Source organism: Microcaecilia unicolor, chromosome 10, assembly GCF_901765095.1.
Source record: "Microcaecilia unicolor chromosome 10, aMicUni1.1, whole genome shotgun sequence".
NCBI classification, from domain to species: domain Eukaryota; kingdom Metazoa; phylum Chordata; class Amphibia; order Gymnophiona; family Siphonopidae; genus Microcaecilia; species Microcaecilia unicolor.
Window position 1 is genome coordinate 28,243,788 of NC_044040.1, and position 21,196 is coordinate 28,264,983.

The following is a 21,196-nucleotide window of genomic DNA, read 5'->3' on the forward strand; positions in this document are numbered from 1 at the left end:
CACTGAAGCCAAGGTTCGTATGTTCGAAGCTCTGAAGCCTCGAAAAACACAGTCTCTGGGCCCCACCCTCACGTCAAACGTTATGACGTTGAGGGCGGAGGCGGAGCAATTCACCAACATCGATGAAGGGGAGGGGGGGGGGGCACAGGAAAGCCTTGCTAGCGCCCGTTTCATTGGCTCCAGAAACGTGCCTTTTTTTTACTACTTAAAAAAAAAAAAAAGAAACTGCCAAGGGCGCCAAAGGAGAAGAGCAGTGCCGGTAAAGTATCAGCACTTTCTCTGTGACAATAGGTTAATCTCTCCCCACCCCCACCCCACCCCCCGCAACCACGAAAGAAAATCCTCCACCTCTTACTGCTCCGGACTGCAAACGGGAAGATTCACTCTTTCCTGTTCCTATCTGAAGGGGGACATGTGGTGCAGCCCCTCCCCTTCATTAGTGCTGGCTGTTAAAAGAGTGAAGGGGAGCGGGGACGGAGGACTATGCAGCTTCAGGTTCCCTTAATCTTTGCTTTGGCCCGATATGTCGAGTGCCCCTCCCCACCCCTGACTGGCAACGCCGCTCCCCCTTTGTGAGCAACAGATTAAAATAGAAGCTAGGAAAGAAGCTGCTCTGAAGGAAAGAAGTGCGATAGCCAGAATTCAATATTTTACTTACCAGTTTCCAGTGTCAGTCAGAAAGGTGGCGATGAGTTCAAAACAAAAAGGCACAATTTATACATTGAGGACTCAGGATGATGACGAAGAAAACAACACTTGCAACGGAAACTCTACTCAGCAAATGTAGTTTCTTCAAAGTAATGGATGTGCAATAACTTTTTTTCTTCTATGATTTCATTCAACAAAATATCTGCAGGATGGGGTATGGGGAGAACGTTTGGCATTTTGTGCCTTGATCAGTGAAATTTCATTCTGTTGTGGTATGAGATTACAGCCCAAAGAAGGTCTAAACATCTGTTGTATCTAATTATTATGGCATGATATGGTACCAGGGCTTAGGATTAAAGAGCACTTTCACCTCCAGAAAAACAAATAATAATAATTGTTTTTAAAGTGCTGCAGACCAGATACAGGATGCTTGAAAATGTATTTGGCTGAACATTGTTAAGGCATATTTTACACACACACACACCCTACGGTGTTAAACACACACACACTCCATCTCTCACACTCCCCCACTCCCCCCTCCAAGTCTGCAGATCCCTCTCCGTGCATGTCAAATCCGCGCCTACCCCTCTGTTGCACACACACACACGTCAGTCACACACGCACACAAACGTCAACATTCTCTGACACACACACACTCTGTCGGTATCTCACACACAGCCACGCTATGTCTCTCTGTGACACACACATACACACAATCAATCGACATTCTGTCTCTCTCTCTCTCCCACACACACACACTGTCACAGTCTCTCTCTCACTCACATTCACTCTCTCTCTCACACACACTCTGTCAAACATAAATACTCAAAGGAAAACCTTGCTAGCGCCCGTTTCATTTCTCACCGAAACGGCCTTTTTACTAGTATATATATATATATATATATATATACACACACACACACACACATATACATACACCATGACACAGCGGTGTCTATAGTATGGCTGTACATTTCCTAAAGAGTGATGTTTTATTAATGCTTTTCTGCAAAAGATTTAGAAGTTAGTTTGGAAGAAAGTAATATCAATCGGTAAAACAAACATGGCAATGCGAAATGTGGACATCCAACTCCAAGGTCAGAGCCTGCACATAACCACTAATGTTAAACATGTTCATAGAGTTTTAGAGTGTAATATGATTACACTAGGAAAAAATGCCCGTTTCTGAGCGCAATGAAACGGGCGCTAGCAAGGGGCCCCCTCCCTCCGAGCTACTTGCCTTGTTCGGGGTTCGCCTCGCTGTGTGTGGGGAGGGTTTTGGTTTTTTTTTTTTTTTTTGCTGCGCCTCCATGGCGAGTCCGTTTCGGCCCTCGAGTGTCATAGCTCCGCCCTCGACGTCTTGACGTTTTGACGCGAGGACGGTGCAGACACTCCAGGGCACACCGGATATCTCTGGCGCCTCAACTTCCGTGGAGGCTTCATAGAACGTTGGGGTTGCCTTTTATATAAGAGAGATAGTCAATATGAAGAGTACAAAACAAGTGCTCTAGAAAGTGTGAAACTGGAAGAGATCCACACCTAATTCACAATTCACCCAGCAGGGGAAAAGATTAGTTTTTGGAAGGCAAGAAAATGGAAAGAGTGGTTGATTTGGGTCAGATCATAGTTGTTAAACTGTGAATAACTGGGTTGCCCATAAGATATCTGGCATTACATGTTGTCAATGCATATGGTTATGGTTAATTTTATTTGATATACCACTCTTACTTTTAAACAATAATAAAGAAATGAACAATAAAATCAAATTTTAAAATAGAATGCAGAAAAGACCACCAATATTAAAAGAACAAGCAGAGAGTACAGTGTCAGCAACAACAGAAATGTTCGACTTAAATTAAATACAACTTAGAATCCAGAAAAGTTTACTAAACCACAGTAAAAAAAAAAAAAAGCCACCAAATTAACTGTTTAAAAAAAGCATCACCTTTTCCAGCATTTCAGTTAGCAAAAATTCTCACTAAACAGCAAATTAGAAAATAGCTAAAGGTTAGTATACGTAGAGATTTTCAGTTTCCAAATGCATGCTAAACATAATAGAATTGGTTGAGTGGCAATACAGAGAACCTGGGTTCAATTCTTGGCTCCAAACTATGTCCCAAGCCAACTAGAAATGTTACTGCAACTTCATGGTTGTGACCACAATATCCACAACCCTGCCAAGGTGCATCATGGCACACCTATGTACTTCCAGGCCGGATCGTGACACAAAACACGTCATGTGGGAGCCCGTTTGGAGTTGTGACCTATAGTTTGGGAAGTCCTATCCTAGGGGAAGGGATGACAAGTCGCAATAGTGGTAACTAGTGGTTGCAGGCCCACTCAGCAGCAGTGCATATCTGACAGCTGGCATGGGGGAAGCAAGATGGGCTCCCCTGGTCAGGTATCTCCCTCTCCCTTAACAAGCTTCTCTCCTGAAAAGGGCAGCAGCAGTGATTCCTACACGCTGCCTGAGGCTGACCCGGAAGCCGCCTCCCTGCCACGTCCCGACCCCCTCTGATGCAACTCCCTAATTCTGCTACACGGAATACGACACAAGGAAGGCTTCAGGGTCAGCCGTAGGCAGTGTGTATGAATCAATGCTGCTGCCCTTTTGAGGAGAGAAGCTTAAGGGAGATTTTTTTTTTTTTTTGGTGGTGGTGGGGGAAGATATGCTACACGGGGAGGAACAAGAGGGAAAGAGAGAGTGGGGCAAGAGAGGGAAAGATGCTGCACAGGGGAGGAGAGAGTGGGGCAAGAGAGGGAAAGATGCTGCACGGGGGAGGAGAGAGTGGGGCAAGAGAGGGAAAGATGCTGCACAGGGGAGGGGAGAGTGGCAAGAGAGAAATGCTGCACGGAAGGAGAGAGGGAAAGATGCTGGGGGGGGGGGGGAGGAAGAGGCAAGGGAGAGAAATATGCTGCATGGGGCAGAGGTGGGCAAAAGAGGGAAAGGTTCTGCATGGGGGGAAAGGGGCAAGAGAGGGTAAGAGCCAGCAAGCTCACTGTTTCATGCACTCACTGTGACCACGGGGCAAGCGCAAACGCTAGTACAGTGCTAACAGCCTCTAGCGCCCACGTTTGCTTCTGATCAGGGCATTAAAGAATGTTTAGCAGTGCCTTTGATCTGGAATAGGAGTGAGAGTTCAGTGATTATAGAAGTTTGTGATCTCTGGATTTTGAGGAGGCAATTTTATGTATTGGAATGTATTTTTAATATATTATTTTTAGGGTTATACGATGTTCTTTGTATGATGTCAGATGTTCTATGTTTGAAATTATGGATGTGATATGCTGTAAACTGCCTAGAATGTAAGATAGAGCGGTATTTATAAACTGTGATATAAATAAAAAACAAACAGTCTCGGAGTTTGACTCCACAACCCTGGCTCCAACTGTCCAAGTTACACTGTAGCTTCATTCCCCCAAGCACTTACCACTATCACATGCAGACTACAAATTATTTCCTACAGTATGTATAACGCATGGAATACAATAATGGTTGGTACTACCGTGTTTCCCCGAAAATAAGACAGTGTCTTATATTAATTTTTGCTCCCAAAGATGCGCTAGGTCTTATTTTCAGGGGATGTCTTATTCGAGAGTAGTAGGGGGGACTGTGGCAGTCGGGAACAGTATTAAGTGGGGGGCGGTATCCTGCAGGAGTAGGCCGTGGCTCGCCTATCTGCCCACAGTGACCGCAGGACTCGAGCGGAGCAGAGCCGCCCTGGCCGGGCTGGGAATGGAGGAGGGGTATGCACTAGGGAAGGTAATGGAATGTGGGGCCAGGCTGCTGTGGCTGGGGGTCTCGGGAGGTTGTGAGAGGGCTTAGGGCCAGGATCATCCCTACCATATTACAAACAAAAAAAAAAAATTCTACGGTAGCTCCATTCCCCTTGGTGGCGCTTTATGCGCTCCTCCTGTACATTCGCAACACTTTCCATCCTTCTAGTCTGATTTAGCCCTTGGTGATGGAGCAGCACCGAAAGGGCTCGGTTACTCATTTCTTTTATTATTTCTGCAAGGGGGATGTTTCTTTTCTTTCCGGGCTCACTTACCGGTAGTTGATCTTCACAAATGTGTGAAGGAGGATGGTAGGAGTCCGCTGGACGATAGATTTTCCACCTCAGTCTTGTTTCTTGCATTTCTTTAATGTTATTTCGTCTTTGGTTTGCAGCGAAAAAAATTAGGTTGCTGTGTCCATGTCCCATCGGGGCCAAACAAAAAACTTTACTAGGTCTTACTTTCGGGGGAGGCCTTATATTTAGCAATTCAGCAAACCTCTACTAGGTCTTATTTTCAGGGGATGTCTTATTTTCGGGAAACAGGATATGACATTGTGTGTTATTGTAAACTGTGTTGAATCATCAATAAAAATTTCATTAAAAAAAAAAAAACGTATGGAATACAAATGTATCAAACCCTTCACAGCTCCTTATCTATTATATTAACCACTAAGGATTCCATTTACAGTTAAGGTTCTAATGGGCACTACTGCATTAGTATAAGCTAACCTTAATTGTGCTATTTTACTTCAGCTCCTTTGTAATGCAATGAGATCCAGTTATCAACTCTAGCTGTTAATCTGTACGCACCTAATAGTTTAAAAGCAAGAAAGATAAGGAGAAGTGAACAGAAATTGTTTTCCTTGTTCATAATATATGAGACACCCGATAAAATTACACGACTATAAGCAGAGATTTTGGGCCCCCAAAAAAGCCCCTAAATTGGGGTCTCAGCTTATAGTAGAGTCAGCATGGTAACAACACACAGTTTTTTAAATGCAGACCTGCCCCCTCCTCCTGCTTCAGCAGGGCTCAGGCTCCAAGTTTTTTCTCCTTCCTTAGCACAGTTTCAAAGTCTTTGTCTGCCCTTCACAGCGGAGCTCTGCAAATACTTGAGCCGCGCAGGAAGTTCGGGAAGCTGTGCAGGAAGCTGGGGGAAGTCTCGCGGGACTTGAAACTGCGAGACTTCCCCAATTTCCTGCACGTCACGGCTCAAGTATCTGCAGGGCTCGGCTGTGTAGGGGAAGACATGGACTTTGACGCTGTGCCAAGGAAGGAGAAAAAAATAAACCAGAGCCTGAGCTCTGCTGTAGAGGTAAACGAGGGGGGAGGGGGAGCATGAGAGAAACTTGTGAAGAGGGGTGGGGAGAGGCTGGAGAGGGGGTATGTCCTCACAACGTGTTCCCCAACCCAATGCCCCCCCTTTTTTATGGGGGAAAAAAACAACACAGCTTATACTCGGTTAGGCTTACATTCAAGTATATACAGCAACATCAGACAGTGAACCTGTGAAATTTGCTGCACACAACACTGTCAAATACTATAAGGGTTCAAGGGACAAACAGAAGGAAGATCATCCAAAGGCTACTTAACAAAACAGGAATGTCATCATAAGTTATATGTATCCTTAAAACACAAGAACTAGAAACTAAAAGAGTCAAAACAGGAAATGAAACACTGTCCTGTTTTTATGTATTTCTAGTGACAAACAGAAAACGTTGAATTAGCACAAGTTTGAAACCTGTGAGCAGCAACAATAGCCCAGGCTTCTGATGTACTTTACAGTGTTGTGTACGGCAAATTTCAGAGATTCACTGTCTGCTGTTGCAGTAATTCTGCAGTATGCCTGTCACCAATTGATTTGTGCACTCTTCCAGTTTGGCATCAATATCTGGTATTTTACCTGGCTAGTGCTATTAAATAATTCTAAGTATACAACACCTGCCTACACTTGTGCCTTAAGTACAACAAAGGGGGACCAAGGCACTTATGATTGTATGCTGCATTGAGCAGTCTTGTTTTACTGAGAAGGTGGTAGATAAGAAATAAATGAAATTATATCTTCCACTTCTCTGCTCAATTGCTAGCCTCCCCATCCCCACCTTGCCTGATAGATTATCTAGCATCAGCAGATCCTTAGAACCAGTACTGCTACCGCGTTCAATTCCCTATTCCCACTACTAAAGTCTAAGTCACTACTACTGAATCTCTGCCTCAGAGCAGAAAAGGCTGGTCCTGACTGGAGCAACCTTAACTTTAACAGGATTTTCTGTTGCTGCTGACAGCTTCCTTTCTCCAATATAGACACCTAACTTCAGAATATTACTTGCATCCCACAGTGAAACTGATGGGTCTGAATACAAAGGTCTGATCCACTAGAAATATTATGCCAGAACACTGGGATCATAACCCTGAAAGAACTGTAAACAAAGAAATTGTGATCAAAAGTGATATTTCCACTCTGATAAAAACTGAACGTTATGCAAAAGAGTATTAACAAAAACAGTTTTTCTAATACACGTGTTGGTACCAAACAACTATTCTGTATAGCATATGGACAAGGGAGAATATCAAGTACCAAAATATACAATTTGAGACTGGAAAGGGTGACAGAAAAACATACTGATATAGTCCCAACTGTATTGGGTGCCACCAATTTGATTTAAAAGGAACTTCAGTGTTACCTGTACATATTACTCCCAATGAACTCCAAAAGGAAGCTCTCTTTGGCACAAGTATTAAAAACAGCAGCAGTAAATCAGATATTTGAGATCTCACTTAACGCATCACGGAGTAAGAGAAGTACATTCCCATCATGGTATGCACAACTGGCCCAATATTCAGCCTGCGGCATCTGAGCTGCTCCCAGCACTGAATATCCAGATACAAGTGGTCAACCAAAGTTAACCAGGCACCGGCCGATATTCAGACTGGTGTTCATTTAACTCTAACGCATAAAGTTAGGACAGCCTTTTTGCTGTCCTAACTCTATGTGGTTACTTTACTACTTGGCGGACTGAAAAATCACCACTAACCAGCTAAGCTGGCGCTCGACTCATGCTCTGTCCCTAACCTAACCGCTTAGGAGATGGCCAGTTAGCAGCGATATTCACGACACTAACCAGGTAAGTGCTACTGAATATCAGGTGCCAGGTCGCTCAGCAGAGTTTAATCAGGCAGGAACCACTCCTGCCCGGTTAAACCCTTTTGAATATTAGGCAGAATATATCCATTTAGGGACATGTCCTGTGGAGCAGAACTTTTTGCTAGTGCAGAACACCATAGTGACAATACGAGTCCTAGTAAAGCAAAGAGCCAACTTCAAGGTACGGTAAAACTCGGGAACAGTTTGGATCCAATACTTACGGTTCACTCAACTATACACTTTCACCTACCTAGACAATAAGGATTCTTGAAGTCTGAACAGGAAGGCAACCATTTAACCCTTATACCTACCACTACCTTTTGAATGTCTTTGAAATTACCACCATGCTGTTAGGTGCTGCCCAGTTTTAACTTAGAATTTTAGCTAAAATTATATTTATCAAAGTCAATATTTGGGGCTGGGAACTTAAAAGCTCTGACCAGTCTTGCCTGCCAGTCATAGCTGTGGTGGTTCTTTCCTTTAAAACTTGTCAAGTTTTCCATTGTTCCTATTCTAAAACCAAGGTTGATTCTCTGTTCTCTGAACAAGTGCCCTCTAGCACAATGTAAATAGCTACTGGTGTAAGGAACAGCTCAAGAAACAGTACCAATTCTAGCTTCATTAGGTCTTCTTTAGGTTCTGAGGGAAATGAAGGGACTTACTAAAAATAGTTACCTTGCTCCTCATAGGAAATTAACTTTAAATATCTTGAATATCCTAAAATACATCAGTTAGGTACAATTACAGTAAGTTATATATAAAATATCCAGAACCAAGAGGTGAAAGAGGCCCACCTGGAATTCTGCACAGAAAGGAATGGTCCCAAGATAGTTTGGAAGATACTGAAATAATGCTCATAAACAAGTTAAAAAAAAAAAGTCATTACCTTTCTTAGCATCTGGATGTACTGTAACCGGTACATCATGTCTAGCAATGGACATTGATAATACTTTTCTTGCAGTAGGGGTTTCATACGTGCTGGCAGCAGAAACAGTGGCATGTGCGGTAGAAACGTTAGACAAGCTTTTGGTCATGGCTCCATCAGAGTTCCTTTCATCAGTATCTGAGTCATCAGAGTGTAAAGGGTTGGTAAAACTGAGGGGTGCCCTAATTAAAGGTGAACTGATGTGATCACCAATATCAGTGGCCACATGCTGATCCTGGGAGGTTTCATCTGGTACCAAAGAGACAGTTTTAGAATCAGGACACAGTACATCCAAAGACTTCTCAGCAGTACAAGATACATTATGTGAAGGTAGTGCATTTTCAGAACCTGGTGAAGACCACGTAGCATGTCCTTTCCCTTAAGGGAAAGACGGTCTGGTCTTACTGAGTATCAGAACTCTGATTACCAGTATCTTCCAGTGAAGTTTCTAAAGCTTTCTGATGTTGTACATCGCTGCATTCACAAGAGTTTTGAAAAATATCTGTACCTGAATCCACAGAAGTAGACTCCTGTGTTTACACGTCTTGTTCACTGAGCAAGGGGGAAAGGATTTAACTTTAATTGCTAGTCCTCTGTTCAAAAGAGGATTGCCATCAAAACTTTTTGGTCCCTCTTGAAGAGGGACCTTCTTTATCTCAATACTTAGTTTACGTTCCAGTTTCTTTTCTGTACGTTCAACAGTGGAATCATTCTTCCCTGATATTTCAGTTGATTTACTATAGTTTTCATTGAAGTCCACTGGCTGTCCTGAGGTAAGTGTATGCAGAACTGGCTTTGGATGGTATCTGTCATTGTCCTGCCACACAGTAGTGACTGTTGGATATGCAGAAGGAGGAGATGGTGTCAAGATGGGTGGCACTGGATGACGTTCTGGAGGCTGTAAGATTTCTTCTTTAACATCTCCTTCTACAGGCAGCTGTAAGAATTTTATAACAATGTAATTCTCAGTACTCTTCAAAATAAATTGAGATGTACAACAAATGTGATGTCTCTAGGAAAAGATGACTATAGTAGCAGATTCAAAATGTTGAGACTGGTCAGTGTTTTCATGTCATGGGTCTATAAGCAGCCTGAAAAGTTATATGTTTCAACTTGCAACGTTTTTTGTTTTGTTTTTTTTGGAGGGGGGGGGGGGAGAGTTTGGACTACTATATTACAAATTCTTCACTAATAATTCATTAAAGCCTTATTTTTTTTTTGTTTCTGGTGACTTTAGTAACCATTTCCCAGAGATGGTCACAAGTATTCATACAAATTTATTTGATGTAAACACTGCAATTAGTACATGTAAACCGCTTTGGTTGTACCCACAGAAAAGGCAGTATATCAAATCCATGACCCTTAAAACATCAAGACCTCCCCCCCCCCCCCAACATATATGCTTACCTACTGAGGTAGTGTCTCCAAATTTTAGTTATAAACACAAAGTTCCAAGTGTTCAGACAAATGCAGAAGAAGTTAAGAAGTTATAGCATTACATCAATAGGATAAATTTACCTGTACACTTTGGAAGTAATAAGGAAAAAAAATTCAAAGCCAGTTCCACAGATAAAAAAAAAAAAAGCATTTTACACTTCAGAAATGAACTTGCTGAAAAACTGCCCACCTTCTTAGAGTAAATTTATATGTGGTCTATAATCTAAGTAATTTTACCTGAATACTTTGGAGGTACTCCCCAGGTGGGATTTTATTGGAAGTGATGTGTGTAGTTTGATTTTTCAAAATGGCATGTGTTTTGGCTGGAAAAAATGCCCACAGAAAAGCAGATATAAATCTTTGCAGAAACAGTTAGTTAGCCATCTCTATATGAGAATCTAGCCTCAGAAATGGCAAGAAAATAATTTGCCCACATGTAAAAAATGCACCTGCCTAGTTGTATGCAAAAGTTTAGGTACCTATGGTTAAACTGGTATGTTTCAATGAATCCCCAAAATGAAGAAAAACTGACATCCTCTCATGGTATAAAGTTAAGCACAACAGTTCCGCAGTTTTAATGTATAATAATTACAGTTTTCAGTCTCTTTACAGATTCAAACTAAAAAACAAAACAGTGAACATGGCAGTTCAGACACCATTTCAGTCAACACTAGGATGAACTGAGTTGGCATCTCATGCTTCCTTTCTCTAATCATAATAAAATCCAAAACGAAAAGATCACCTTAGAGAGAGTTGTCTGACCTCGGTCTGAGGGTTACAATTCAGTCGTGTTTTCAGGATTTTCCCAATGCATATGCATGAGATTTGCATGCGATGCCTTCATTATATGCAAACAGATCTTATGCATATTCATGTACACATTAATACTATGAATTTTCAAACATGTAAAACATTTTCTAATACAAATATCTAACATTTGTTCCAATATTTAAAATCCTCACATAAATATTAACCATACCATCCTACCCTGGATTATATAACCCAATAAAAAGTCCACAAAGTCAATAATTGGTGTAGTTGCTCTCCTACACCCGTTCCCGTGCACTCCGCTCAGGATAAATCCTTCGTGATCTGTTCCCTTCTCCAATCTGCCAACTCCAGACTTTGCGCCTTCTGTCTCGCTGCACCCCTACGCCTGGAATAAACTTCCTGAGCCCCTACGCTCTTGCCCCATCCTGGCCACCTTTAAATCTAGACTGAAAGCCACCCTTTAACATTGCTTTTGACGCGTAACCACTTGTAACCACTAGCCTACACTACCCTCCTCTCTCCTTCCCGTTCACATTAATTGATTGATTTGCTTACTGTATTTATTCTTTGTCTATTAGATGTAAGCTCTTTGAGCATGGACCTGTCATTTCTTCGATGTTGTGCAGCGATGCGTATGCCTTGTAGCGCTATAGAAATGCTAAATAGTAGTAGTAGTAGTCATATGAACGTCCATATCAAACTTGAGGAGGACTTCCTGTTATGAATATGGACAGTTCATATGAGAGCAACTGCATCAATTATGGACTTTGTGGGACTTGCTAGTTACCAATGAAGTAGTTTTCTTTTACCAATCAAGGTCATATTATTAATGTGTTGAATATTTTTTTTTTTTTGTACATTTGTACCCCACTCTTTCCCACTCATGGCAGGCTCAATGCGGCTTACAGGGGCAATGGAGGGTTAAGTGACTTGCCCAGAGTCACAAGGAGCTGCCTGTGCCTGAAGTGGGGAATCGAACTCAGTTCCTCAGGACAAAATCCACACCCTAACCACTTAGGCCACTCCTAGTGAACAGCCCTATATTGTGTATATGCATATTGGGGAAATCCTGAAGACCTGACCTGGCGAGGGCCAAGGTTGGACCTGCACTAGAGGCTGCTTTTCCCTTTTATCCATTTCTTTAATTTACTTCGTTCTAGACCAGCAGATCTTCACCACTTTTCAAATTGGGGACCAATTTGTCAGGAGAGAAAAAAAAAAATAAGAATTCATTGTGAGAGTAAAGATCACTGGAAAAGCAGCAGATACAATTAGAGATGACCAAGGGTTCATCAAGTCCAACTATCAAGTCCTGTTTTACAGCCATCTTTATATGAGAACCTAGCGAAAAAATATATTTTGCAGTCCTCCATCCTCACCTCCAGTACTTTCTCTGGAGGCTTCTTTTTGGTGCAACCTTTGAATAGCTATTCCGTTTTATACAGCACCACAGAGTTTGCAGTAGGTTTGATGTAGCATGGTGTTCTTTCAGTCTTGTGAGAAGAGTGGGATTTGACAGCACATAACTCTCAGAGAGCTGTGTGACTCAGATATTACAGAATAATTGTTACAGAAGTTTTCTAACAGCAAGTCTGAGGAAATGGTTGAGGAGGGAGACATACTGGAGAAAGTGCCAGGGGCCACCATGGGTCCTAGGCCTTACAACGAAGAACCCTGTTGTCATATATGTTTTACTAGACAAAGCTCTATGGAGCAGGAAACTTCTTACATGTGTACTAGTAGTACTTTGTAACACCTCCATTGCAGAAAAAAAAATGGCTCCTAATGTTTCCTGTAGCCCGCTAACAATTTCTATTTTTGCTTTTTGGAATTTTGTCCCACTCCTCTTGCAGAATCTCCTAGTTCAAAAAATATTCCTAGGTCTTTCTGCATATCACTCATATCTCAAATCTCACCACAAATGCAACCTTCTCTGGGAAAACATGACTAAAGTCTAGTAGCGTCGATCATGTTTTCCCAGAGAGGGCCACATATCTGCATATTATTCTCAATCTTGAAGGGGGGGGGGGGCTAAAAGGCCATGCCAGAACTTTTTACTCTTGCTTTTCTCCAGGTACTTCATGGTTGATTTTGAGGTATGTTTTGGATCACTATCCTGATAAAATACCCACCTTTTCTTCACATTCAATTCCTTCACCGACTATAGGACACTAGCTTCATGAAAATATTTAGTTGAATTAATTTTCCACCTGCACAATGCTTCCGTGCCAATGGCTGCCACACTACTCCAAAGTATAAGAGATCCACCCATGTGCTTAACAGTTGGTCAGGTGTTTCCTCCAAAAAGCTTTACCCTTTTTCTCCAAATTTAACTTACGTGGCTGTGGAAGTTCAATTTTCAGTCAATCAAAGCACTTGTTCCAAAATGTTTCAAGGCTTATCAAAATTCTTTTAAGACTGAGTTTGTGATGAGATCATGCAAAGGTTTCCTTCTGATATTTCTCTAATTAGACTTGTTGTGCAAACCAATGATGTAAATGTGCACCACTACTGCAGGTCAGTTGCACATGCCCTGTGGGTTCTGTTTTTTGCAGATCTGACCAGGTTCAAGCACTTCTATCAGATTTCTCTTGGTCTCTCAGATCTTGTCTCGACGTCAAAGTTATATACAACTTCCATTTCTAATGTTTGTCAACTGAAACTCTAAACTGAAGGAGGGTTTTTTTTTTTATATATAGCTATCCCCAATTTTGGAAGCAAATATCCTCAATTTCAAATGCTGAGAGAGCTACTGAGATACTCCCATGGTTGTTGAAAGTAAAACAGAATAATCACAAGCAAAGAGGGTCAGAGTATCTGTTCAACCATGGAATTGAAGGCCTAAGTAGTCACTAAACAAGTCGGGCCTAAAAAATATAAAATAAAAAAAAATGTTAAATAGCAATGAAGCAGCTGGGTGTCCAAACCTTTGCGCACCTTGCCGCCATATTCACTATTTTCAATCCATTTAGAGCTTCTGTTTGCCACCTATAAATGTATTCAGTTTGCAATACTATCTTCTCTCCTCTTACACTCTTGCTCAAACTCCATTCATTTATTACCAGTAAAATCTCTTATCTGTATATTTCTACACTGCTAACTCATAACCCTGCTTTTTCAACTTTACTACATGGTTTGCCTGGACTAAACATCCTAAGTCAGTACATCACATTCCCTCTTTGCCCATATTCAAATCCAGACTAAAAGCTCACCTTTATATGCTGACAACTTCTTTGTAATACATTTTTCTAGCTTCTTCATCATGTTATCTTGTATACTGTAGAGTAAGGACTGACTCATGTGAGCACAGTGCTGCATTCTTAGGGATTCATAAAGTGAAATTAGGGCTTTGTCTGCTAATTTTCTTTCCTTTAGGCTCTTCAGACCAAACCAGAGGCTCATGCTTGGGTTATGTACGCCTACCAGTGGATGGAGACTGAGAACACAAACTTGTTACTGTATAATAGTTCTGTGTAGCCCCTAGTTAACCAGTATTTCTCTAGAAAAGCAAGAAAGCAACTCTCCCCTAATATATATGATGGAGAATGCCTCTTTGAATCCTGTATTATCTTTCTTTTTGTCTTTTTTTTTATTTTTTTTTTTTAATTTCCTCAAGTTAACAACCTCAACACCAGCTTAAGATCAAACAAAATGAAAAACTATAGATTCTCCATAATCTCTCCTCCAACCTGGATTGGCCACTGTCGGTGACAGGATGCTGGGCTAGATGGACCTTTGGTCTTTCCCAGTATGGCACTACTTATGTACTTATGTACATCTCCCCCATGAACAATTGTGAGTTCTGGACCGGTCTGGAGGGCCTAAAGTTAAGAAAATTAGCAGGTAAGCCCTAATTTCACCTTCCTTGTCAGCCCTGAAGAGCAGTTCAGACACTAACACTTGGGAAGCACCAAAGCAATCAACTACAGGTGGGAACCCAAAAACCGGACGACAACTTCCCTACTCCAAAAACCACATCCTGTTTCGCCTGCACATCGAGCTGATCACGCCTAGTGAAAGAATGCGGAGAAGACCACATGGTGGCCTGATAGATATCCTGCAGAGGAATCAGGCTACACTCTGCCCAAGAGGCAGCCATGGCGTCCTTTCAATATAAATGCCAACGCAATTGTTTCCTTAGGCTAGTGAGCTATGGTCACCTTAGCAGCCATAGATCCTTTGTGATGACCACTGTACAGAACAAATAAGTGGTGAAAATGCTTAAACTCCTCAGTTTTCTGCAAATACATCATCAAAAAACTGTTGACATCTAAACATGACAAGCATCTCTGTTCTCTATCACCACTAGAATCTCCTAAGATAGGAAGCAAAATTGACCAATTCACATGAAAAGCTGAGACTACCTTGTGAAGAAAGGAAGGCACTGGCCAAAGGACCACCTTTTCACTGGAAGAGAGCAAGAAAATGGTTCTCTGCAATACACCCTACAACTTGAAGAACCAAAGCAAAGGTGACCAATAAGACCATCTTCGAGATAAGATCCTTCAACATACAATTGGTTAGGGGCTCGAAGGGTAAGCTAACAATCAGATAACACCATGTTTAAATCCCACTGATGCACCACCAGCTGACAGAGGGCGAATGAACTTAACCTCCCTAAGGAAACAAACCACATCTGGGGAAGAAGCAATAGACTTCTCCCAAATACGGCCTTGAAATGACACCAAGGTTGCCACTTGAACATTTGAAGAGGGAAAGGCCAAACCTTTCTCACCCAATCCTGAAGAAAAAACACCTCAGCCAGGGATACCCACAGCGGCGAAAGGCCCACGACACCAACCTTGAAAGACACACCAGACCCATAATCTACAGAAGTCGACCTCTTCCAAGGCTTCAACACTACTGCCGCCGAATATTCCCTCTTTCAGCCTTGCCCCCTCAAGGACAATGTCATAAGAGAATGGAGACAGATTCAGGATGCTGATCAAATCCTGCATCAACACGTCCCAACTACTCTTGGACAGGTGCGAAAACTCTAAAAGCCATGGATTACCTCAAGGTGTTGGGCTTGATGGCTTTTAGAGTTTTCACACACAAAAGGAGATAATCCTGACTATGAAGCTTGTCGATCTGTCCCTGTAGATGGTACACCCTGCCTATCCAAGTGTCGGTGGACCAGACCCCAACATATTCAAGAACCTGAAGCAGAATGAGATGACTTGTCCAGATTCACACTAGAATGCCTTCCTTGCGCAATTTGGCTGCCAATGTGTCCATCACCTTGAAAAATGTCACCGGAGCCATGACCAAGCAAAATGGAAGGAGCACAAATTGAAAACGCTGTCCTAAGACAGCAAAATGAAGGAATCTCCAATGAGCTCTTCAGATGGGGATGTGAGGGTATACCTTTGTGAGGTCCAATGATGATAAGTTCACCATGCTGCACCACCATGATTACAGAACACGCCATCTATTCAAAAACTGGGCACTTTCAACTCTCTTGGAAATGCCCCTCCTTTTTGGGACCTACAAAATAAATGGAATAGCTGCTTAGACCGTGTTCTTCCCGGGGAACCAGAACCACTGCCCAAAGCTGACAGTCTCCGCAAGGTGTCTGACAGCTCCTTGCCTTCCAGCAGAGCCGCAAGGAGACTCTAGAAAAAGATCCACCAGCAGACTCCTGAACTCCAGGGATTAGACAGTGAATAATTTTGAGCACCCATTGGTCTGTTGTAATCTGGGTCCACCTCCAGTAAAACTGTTAGACTGCTGCCCGATGGCATTGGAGGCCAGACCCAGACACCTCATTGCAAACCTTGTTTTGAGAGGCATTGGTGAAGGAGTCCTTGCCTCCTCTGTGGCTGCCACGAAAGAACTGGGTTCTCTGAAAAATGGCTACACTAAACACGGTCATCGTACCCAGACAGTAGCTAGCATCGAGCCTCCTGAAATATGCCTTGAGTCGAACTCCCCCTGCCAAGCCCTTGGGCTTCCTCTCCAGCAACCTGGGGACCTTGGCTCTCTCAAACCTTTCATCAACTTATCCAATTCTTCTATGAGCATTATAGGGCCTCAAAGAGAACAGAACAGTTTTGACTTTGTGGCTGGGTGGATGATGTGGCTTCAGCTACTACTAGTGTCATGCATTTCACCAAAGCCCTCAAAAGACTGTAAAGGGCGTCCACAAGGAAGGAAGCACCCATCTCAAATCTTCGCAACCCCTCTATCCACCACTGTTTTTGGTGGGCCAAGGGGCATCAAGGACCCTCTTGACCCATCAAAAAACAGGCTCTGGCCACCAGACAGATGCCTGCAGGGCCAGAGCAGAGGTCAAAACTGTGCTTCTTGAGTCTCCATCTTGCAATCCTGAGGATCTTAAGCAGGATAGTGGTCTTCTTTGTCACAACCAAGACCAGCACATCCATGGTAGGGGGCTTCAGCAATTCTCTATCTACTTCAGGAATAAAGTTTTGCTACTCTGCATGGGTAACCGGAGCATTCCGCTCTGCATGCACCATCTCAGATCTTGATTCACAGGAAAGGTTTAAGGGGTGAGTCTCCTGATGCCCTTCACAAGAGGGCTGACCTTAAGTATTAAAATATACGTTCATTTTTACTGTAAGTACTTTGAACAACACTGCTGCCCAGAGTATCAGTGGCCCTCACAGACCAGCAACCCCAAACACAGGAAGCTCAGGTAAAGAACAGCCAAATTTTATTTTCAGGTAAATAGATCACAGCAAGAAAGATTAAGGATTAGACCTGGGCCTACAGACCATCCAGACTACACACCTTCCTTCTGCTGGAGACTGTGCACAAGACTACAGTAACAAATTTCACTGGTTCTCAGTCTCCATCGGCTGGCAAGCGTGCATAACCCAAGCATCAGCATCTTGACTGGTCTGGAGGGCTGGCAAGGAAATTGTAAATCTAGATTTTTATTTTCCAGTTATTAGGGGATCTCTGCGAGTACAAAAAAAACAGTGTTTACTGGCATTTTCACAGCACAGGTTCCAGTGCTGGGTACATTTTCCAGTGCAATCAAATATATTTGTGTAGCTGAGGAGTTTTCCATATGAAAGACAGAAAAATAAAAATCTAAGACAAGAAAGAGAAAAGGTGAAAGAATACTAGTAGAACTTGAGGGGGGGGGGGGGGAAAGGGGGGGGGGCTTTCTGGTGTTTATCCAGGAAATAACTATTTCAATAATTTTGTACCAGAGTTTTTTTTTTCATAAGGTTTATCTGTTATAACCTAAAATCAGGAGCATACTGTATATATCTTTGTACCATGTACAGGGTGTGTCAGTTTCTGCCCATTTAAGGATTCATTGACCAGGGATGCCTCACTTTTGCACACAGCCATAGGTAACACAATTCTGCACTACTGTAGCATTGTTCTCTACAGCCTTGCATAGTTATACCCACACATCACTATCCACAACCATCCTCTTTAATTTTCCTGTGAAGTGCTGTTACGGGTATGGTCACTACTAAAAGCACATAAATAACACTGGTTCATATCAGCATTTTAAGGCCACTTTTGTTGTTAAAGCTTGTGTAACCACACGCAATGTGATTACAAAAGTATTCATACAGCAAAATTAACTACAGACACGTTCACAACCTCTTAGCTTCTCCACCAGCCACTTTCAGCAGAGAGCTCTGGCAGTGCTGTGAGCTCTAAGTTTAAATATTTTAAAACAGGTTGTTTTAACAATTTAACTATTCAATCAAAAACTTGAAGGAAGTGAAGTTCTATAAGATCACCCAATATTAACTATCCTCACACAAAATACTGACATGAAAACACAACCTGAAATTCACATGAGGAAAGGCCTCAGCAAACCCCAACCAAACTTAACTAGGTCTTCACTGGGCTTAACTGCAACCATAGGCATAAAAAAACCCTCCAGTGTCCTTTCAATAGCAATTGAATCAATGTAAAAATATTTTTAACCAATTGTTATAATTTTAAAAAAAACAAACACTTGGCTTCTCCAAAGACACTCATATTCATAGAAGCGGTTCTAGCACATAATCCATGTCCCAAACTCTGTCTTGCTATTATCACGGTTTTGAACATGAATTCTTCACAGCTGTTGAAACCACGCCAGCTGTAAAGGTCAGCGATGAGGGGATGGAGCAAAGACCGCTATTAGAGCGGTTTGAAGATTTAAAATGATAACTACTATTTAAATCTCTCCCCTGGCGGTATCAGAGCCAGGTCCTTGGGGGAAGGGGGGCACATTTTAAGGCTGTAGGAGTTGGCATACTAAGAAGCACAGTTTCAGTATAAAATCAGCTTTTCCCAAATGTTTCTCACTTCGCAGTTAGCAAATAACTAAAATAAAGTTTAAAATGAGAAGTGAGGACAGATGAGGAGAACGTAACCAGCTAAGCATGTAGGAAAACAAAGAGTGAGGTGAGTAGAACTGATGATTATTAAGCGGGAATCTCCCACACATGCTCAGAACATTTTTTCTACTCAAAAAGAGCTCCAATACATGGCAATGTTGATGACATTACCAGGAAGTGTGCCTGCATTCCCCTACTTGTCTTCTAAAAATTAGTTATGATCCCTCAAATATCCATCACCTACTCTGCAAAAAGCTGAAGATTATATAATATTTATTGCAATCTATATTTTAAAATCATTAAGAACATAACCACATCTGATCAATGTGGCTTATCAGTACATTTGCAACCTCTTTCTGAACCACACTCCACCTCCCTATGTTCAACTAACCAGCATCTATACCAAATTAAGCTGGTGTGTCTTATCGGATACCAAGCTTCCCTAAGCCCACTTCTGCTCCCTGTTGCAATTACAGTCCATTACAGAAATTTCTCTGAATCTTAAATCTAAAACGGTCCTCAATTTAAAAAAAAACACAAAAACACATTTCCTGATTAAATATTCCAATAAGAATCACAAACTATCCTATCATTTAATCTGTCAGGTAATTTTAGCTCAAAGAAATGCCCATGCGAGTACACAGTCTAATGCCCTAAAGAAGTGACAAATGACAATCGACTTGCAAACTAAAGCTGCCCTACATGCCAAGTAGAAATGTACTACAGAATAAAAGAACAAACTGTAGCTCAGAGTGAAAAGAATCCTGGCCAGAATCCAAACAAAAACTCTCAAAAACCCAGACTACACTGTCCAGCAGTGTAGAGGTCTATTATCAGATGAAGAGCACAGATGCAAAGAATCATGGAATGCAGCTGTTATGATCAACCAAAAATAGACACTGAGCCCAGCATTCTTCTACATAACTTAAACAGGAATACGGAACCCTTTGACAGTTAAGTTGATGCCACATACTAGGTATTATTTTAGTTGACTAGTATTCATCGCATCTTGTTCAGCCAAATAGCAAAGAGATAATTTAACTATTCAAAGCAGAATTACAAAAATAAAAGTTCTCCATCATCATAAACTGAAGAGCTTCAGGAGTCTGATACCTTCTACAGTGACTAGACTTCTAGCTTGAAGAATGATGAGACTATTGAACCCTTTTACTATTCTATGATTTAACTTCTGGAAAAAACTAATACAATGGAGTACAACTCTACTCTGTGTAAATTATTTTGTTGTAACCTGTAGTCCTTCCTTCAACTCAAATATAATTAGTCTAGCTCCAAAAACTGTCTTGTTAGTTCAACCAAAACAGGCTGCTACAATGTCAAATCTTTATATATCTGGAAGAAATTCACTGAACTGAAAAAACTCAGTGCTGCTGCAACTTTATTTGGATTGGCCACTGATGGAAACAGGATACTGGAGTTAAAGGACCTTTTGTCCAACAAAATCTGGCAGTTCTTATGTTCTTAATGGAGACAGATCCTGTCAGAAACTATCCAACCCTGTGAAAACAGCAAGAATAATTAGCACTGCACTAAGCACACACTGCAGTGCTCCCAGCTCAAGCAAAAAAAAAAAAAACCCCACACACTAAAGTATAGCAAAATTGCTCTTCTGTAGCAGGTGTTCTCCAAGGACAGCAGAGCTAGTATCACATATGGGCAACGTCCCCATTGGAGCTCCGTTATAGATGCTACCCAGCATTCACTGCAAGAAAACCTTTGGCAGGATCACACCATGCATGCGCGTGTGCCTTCCCACCAGCTCAAGTCACCTGAGACCCTCAGTTTGATCAAAAGCATGAAGAATGCAACTATTAGGGGAGATGGGCGGGTACGTGAGAATACTAGTACTGCTCTCCTCAGAGAACACTTGCTACAGGTGGCAACTTCACTTTCTTAGAGGACAAGCAGGTCTTAGCGTCTCACATGTGGGAATGCCTAGCTACCAGGCTCACTGAAAAAGAGAAACAAGGGTCAATAGGGACTTGCAATGGAAAGGCCAAATAATAACCGAAACAGAAGTCATGTGAAGGTGAAGCCTGGAACAGAAATGAATGGGCTAGGAAAGTGGATTTTAAACTCCAAACCAGTTGTCACGTCGAGTATGCTACTCAAGACAGTAATGAGATGTGAACTGAAGATCACATCACAGTTCAGT

The 21,196-nt window shown here is 42.0% G+C and overlaps 1 protein-coding gene across 1 annotated transcript in view; it reads right to left on the minus strand.

The window, feature by feature from the left end:
- The window catches only part of PTPN12 (protein tyrosine phosphatase non-receptor type 12), a 95,489-nt gene that overhangs the window by 32,696 nt on the left and 41,597 nt on the right, over window positions 1–21,196 (minus strand). Inside the window, 4 exon segments of the mRNA XM_030216573.1 lie at window positions 8,459–8,875; window positions 8,878–8,901; window positions 8,904–9,032; window positions 9,035–9,424. Coding sequence (XP_030072433.1) covers window positions 8,459–8,875; window positions 8,878–8,901; window positions 8,904–9,032; window positions 9,035–9,424 — 960 coding nt within the window.